General features: G+C 39.7%; 1 protein-coding gene across 1 annotated transcript; it reads right to left on the bottom strand.

Moving 5' to 3' along the window:
* Window positions 1–290: 290 nt before the first annotated feature.
* Window positions 291–4,880, bottom strand: LOC131066151 (receptor-like protein kinase THESEUS 1). Its single transcript, XM_058000852.2, has one exon. The coding sequence runs from the start codon at window positions 3,053–3,055 to the stop codon at window positions 560–562; it is 2,496 nt and encodes an 831-aa protein (XP_057856835.2). The 5' UTR covers window positions 3,056–4,880; the 3' UTR covers window positions 291–559.
* Between the last annotated feature and the right edge of the window lie 470 nt (window positions 4,881–5,350).

The following is a 5,350-nucleotide window of genomic DNA, read 5'->3' as shown; positions in this document are numbered from 1 at the left end:
AAGGACTAAAAAATGCTTACCTGATTGCAAACGATGCTTACTGTATAGAAAACCTGATTAATTATTCACAATACTCTTTTAGGTAGCGGGTATGCTTTGTGAGAAACAAGCATTCCCACAATTCACCATACCCAGCTCTTTTAGATAGCAAGTCTGCTTTGTGAGAAACAAGCATCCCCACAATTCCCCATACCCAACTCTTCTAGGTAAAAGGGTATGGTCTATGATAGACAAGCATCTCCAATTATGAGTTGAAATGCTAATTTAGCTTCAGGTGTGGCTGCTTATAATGCTTGGAAAAATGCTTCATTAAACAGGAGTGCCTCCTTTATAAGACTAGAGACAGTACAAAGACATTTGATCTTTATAAAATGAAGAAAATTTGGTGGACAGTCAACACATAGTGCTCTCTACTTGGACAGTAGTTAGAAGTAACATTCCACCAGTACAACAAATTTAAAAATTGAAGTCAAGAATTAAAGATGAACACAAAGACAAGGAAGAACAACCAACATGCTTTAAGTTGATGAATGGGATTCAAATGGCAAAACTGCTGCAATCATCTTCCTTGGGGATTCATCAGCTGTGAAAATACTGCATTTGTAGTTGCACCTTCTGAATCGTGTTCACTTACCCGACTATGCATGCTAATGTTACTTTCTTCAAGATGCTCTGGATAAGGAACATGTACGGGAATCTCATCAATTCGATTGGTGCTATTTTCATCTGGATCACTCAGCCTTGCAGTCTCCTGAAGTTGAAGGGCATACTCCAAGTTCCATAGAACATCCCCCATGGAAGGCCTATCAATACCTTGGTCTGCCAAGCACTTTTCAGCTGTCTCTCCAAATTTTCTCAATGAATTAGAATTGATGCTTCCAACAAGCTGAGGATCGATTATTTGGTCAAGCATCCCTCTTTTCTGCCAATGCATAGACCACTCTGCTATATTTACTTGGTCCCTTGGCAGCGTGGGATTAATGGCTGGCCTAGCACATAGTACCTCCATTAGAACTACTCCAAAAGAATAGACATCAGATTTCTCTGTCAATTGCTGCCTTCTAAAGTACTCAGGATCAAGGTATCCAAAGCTACCCTTGACAACAGTACTCACATGGGTCTGGTCCAGAGTAGGTCCAGTCTTTGAAAGCCCAAAATCTGCTACCTTAGCCACAAGATTTTCATCTAACAGAATGTTTGTTGTCTTCACATCACGATGAATGATACCTTGATCTGCTCCAGTGTGAAGGTAATGAAGACCCCTTGCAGACCCTATGCATATATCAAGCCTCTGTTTCCATGACAAAGTAGGAAGATCAGACCCATATAAATGACTCCTAAGAGGACCATTTGCCATATATTCATACACCAAAATCATCTCACAACGCTCCTCACAAAACCCAATAAGAGAAACAAGATGACGATGACGAAGCTTAGACAGCATTTCAATTTCAGTACGAAATTCAGCAATCCCTTGTTCTGAGCTTGGATTACCCCGTTTGACAGCAACTATGGTACCGTCTTCAAGAACACCCTTAAATACCTTACCAAACCCACCAACACCCAGGATTAATGTTTCATCAAAGTTTTTAGTAGCTTCTTGTATCTCTGCAAATGTGAAGTGGCGACCAAGACTTGCAGAAGAACCATGGCTACCTGTAGATTGTTTGCTTTCTTTGCTTCCTATTGTTTCTGAATTTCCACCATGTAGAGGGAGAGGCAACCAAGTTGTAGATGTGCTTTTTGTATGAGATTTTCGACACTTAAAGACCATGTAGATTACTGTTAGCAACCCCAGAGCTGCAAAAGCGCCTGCAACAGACCCAACTATTGGACCAACCTTGCTTTTCTTCTTTTCTGTCTTGGAGTCATTTGGAGAAAAAGATCCAGCAAGACTCATGTCAGAGTTGCTCATCTTCATAATTTCCAGCCCATTTAATACGGCATTCTTATATGAAGCAAATTTCGAAGGCCCAATTCTGACAGAGAGAATGTTTGATCCAGAGGATGACTTGGCTACAAAGTCTTTATAAATAGGCTGTGCCAGGGAATCTGTTTCCTTTGAGATATCGAACTCCTGGATTGCAATGTCACTGTTAATGTATACATTGAAGTACAACAGATAAAGTGCTTGGCTCACAAAATCACAGAAATGCATGCGAATGAAATATTCATAATTGGGATCCACAGAAAAGCTCCAAGAGACATTGAATTGGGGATTTACTGTGCCCGAATCATTCATTTCCTGAAGTGTGGCATATACCATTCGAGGAGCAATTTCTGGGGTAGTTTGATTTGTGTATAGTATTGTGCTACTTGTAATAGCACTTTTGGCAGCATTGCTGAGACTGAGGAATTCTGTATCTGGTTGCCAATGTCTCCAAAGGGTATCGTTATCAGAGGTAATCTCAGGTCCACCCATGTTGAGCCTGTAGACTGTTTCTAAAGCATGCGAGGAGGGCTCCTCAGAAGTTAAAGAGGGTACAGATTGAGCTGTGTTTGACATTAGATTGGATGGAACAGAAACAACTTCTATGGCATTGATAAATGCTAGGGAATTGTTTGAAGGAGTAAATTTAAGGACCAAATTATTTGAAGCTAAATTAATTAAATATTCCTTAGATACAGTCGAGCCATTCCGGACGGAAAAATTGTTCAAGAGACCAAATCCTTCAGTTGCTACAGAAAAATTTGCAGATGCTAGATTGTACTTCTGATAAGAGAAAGGAAAGAAATATAATCGTACCCAGTGCATGCCCTTGTCCTGAATTGTGAATGTGTAGGTGGCTTCTGTAGTGAATACTCGGGCTGTCAAATAGATATCAGACAGGTTACCTGAATTGGAAGCTGTGGTGTAGGCAAATATGGATTCCTTGGCAGTTATGGACAAGGAGGAAGAGCTAGTATCTGAGCTGAAGGTCCTATCGCCCAATTTTGTGTTGCTGTTTGATCCACAGTCTATAAGGTAGTTGTCCGTTGGAGTGAAAGCATCAGATTTTGACTGATTAATTGAAAATACCAACAGAAACACAAAGAAGCAAAAAATTAATTCCATCTCCTTCCTCTGCTTCCCAGTTATGCCTCTTTAATTTTACCCTCCTTTTTCTTTTGTTGAACTATAGAAAGAGGAAATTAGAGTTGCAGCTCCACAGGCACCAAACTTTTGTACGTTGTGAGATTAACCCTCCAACGATAAATCTTCTGTCCTCTTGGTGGTTGCAGGCTTCAACAAAAATCCATATCCATTTGCGTTGTAAATCCTTTTACTAGGTATGCAAAGCTGAAACTATTGGGATTTTGCAATTTGCAGGACTAAGACAATTTCTTTTGCAAGCTATGAAGAGGTGTGTGACGGCAGGGCTTTCCTTATCGACAGGGTTAGGCTTTCCTTACTGCCAGGGCTAAGGTGATTACTACTACTTTTCAGGGTTATCCCACAGTATTTTATGCTAATTCCTTGCTGGAGAGTTTTTAAGCCTGAGCCTCACCAGATCAAATTCAAAAAGGAAAAATCATCGTTGTGTTGCATGGATTAGAATTACATATCTCTAGCCAACTGCTCATACCATCTTTCACATACATGACGCCACCATCTTCCACCTCCTTTCTACAGTAGTGAAATTGAAGCGGACCATGAATCTACACAGATTGGATACAAGGAGTAAAATTGAAGAGAACCAGAGCTGAAACTATAGGAATTTTACCATATGGAGGTCTAAGGCAATCGCTTTTGCAAGCTATAAAGAGGAGTGAGACAGCTGGGCTTTCCTTATTGACAGGGCTGGGGTGATTACTACTACAATTCAGGGTTATCTCAGAGTATTCTATGCTAGTGCTTAATACCCGCTGAAGAGTTTGTAAGCCTAAGCCTTCCCAGGTCAAAATCAAGAAGTAAAAAACATTGTTATAGATTAGAATTACTCATCTCTAGCCAATTGCTCATACCACCATCTTTCACATACATGACGCCATCATCTTTCACCTCCTTTCCACACAAACTGTATACCAAGAATGAAATTGGAGCCAACCAGAGGTGAAACTACTGGGATTTTACCATATGCAGAACTGAGGCAATCTCAGCTATGAAGATGTGTGAGACGGTTGGGCTTTCACTACTGACAGGGCTGGGGTGATTACTACTACAATTCCGGGTTATTCCAGATAATTCTATGCGTACTCCCTGCTAGAGATTTTTCAAGCCTAAGTTCGACAAGGTCAAAATCAAAAAGAAAAAATCATCGTTATGGTGCATAGATTAGAATTACTTATCTCTAGCCAACCGCTCAGAACGCCATCTTTCACATACATAAGGCCACCATCTCTAACCTCCTTTCCAGTTTCAAGACAGATTTGACACCAAGAGTGAAATTGGAACCAACCCAGTTACAGCCTTGAGGAGGTTTATGAAACCATTCAGAAGAGGGTAACCAGAACCCCTTATAAGAATTTCTTATAAAAGTCCTGAACTAAGGAAGACAAGCCATGGCATTCTGGACATGACCTATACAAAACTATTGCATTTCTCAATCCTACATATCACTTTGATATTCATGACAACCTCCACGTATGTTACTCAGAGCAGGTTGTTTCTCTAAAAACCAACTTGAAATGCCCGGTTTCCAAATTTTTGCATAAAGGTCTATATATTTGTCACCATGCTTAGCTTATTGCAGTCCTTGGACCCACATCCAAAAATCCCCATTCACCCGTCGGCACGCCTCCCCACCAAAACACAAAAGGAAAGAAAACCATTTTCATATTCAAACCAATTCTTAATTGAAAAAGGATAAAACCCATCTCCAAAATCTCCTTCCATACTGATCTGATTGTCCTCCAATTCTTGTTCTCCAACTCATAATCAAATTATTCTCATTAATTTATTTCGTCTTACCATTTGGCATTGTAAGAATCGTAGAAACAAAATTATGGGAATCGGGAGTTCTCCACGAGGCAACAAGAATTGTGACCAATTGACCCACAGTTATTTTGTTTGTATGCATTTGTTGCAGGGGCAACCAACTTAATTTTTTTGAAATACGCAACAATAATTTAATGGTGTAGAGGTCGAGGAAAAAATTGGCGGGGTACATAAAGAAAATCAGATGAGTTACTTTGAATGAAACTCAAATATATTAAATAAATATCTTGTTGTGACTTCGGCATTGTCAGCCATGGTTTACGAAGTCCAAATCAACATACATGGTCCTGCCGGCTGCTTCTTGAAGCATGGACTCCTTCAATCAAGAATGCCCACACATATTTAATGTATGAAATATAATAGTAACTTGCTAAGAATGTCAAATCCCACATTATAATTTAATGTCATCTTCATGTTTTTAACGTTATGATT

The sequence above is a fragment of the Cryptomeria japonica genome, chromosome 1 (assembly GCF_030272615.1).
Source record: "Cryptomeria japonica chromosome 1, Sugi_1.0, whole genome shotgun sequence".
Taxonomy (NCBI): Eukaryota; Viridiplantae; Streptophyta; class Pinopsida; order Cupressales; family Cupressaceae; genus Cryptomeria; species Cryptomeria japonica.
Note: the sequence above shows the minus strand (reverse complement) of the source record. Positions and strands in the feature narration are given on the sequence as shown.

Excerpts from the sequence above, each read along its gene's own strand:
- LOC131066151 (XM_058000852.2), bottom strand. The coding sequence starts at position 3,055 with ATGGAATTAATTTTTTGCTTCTTTGTGTTTCTGTTGGTATTTTCAATT.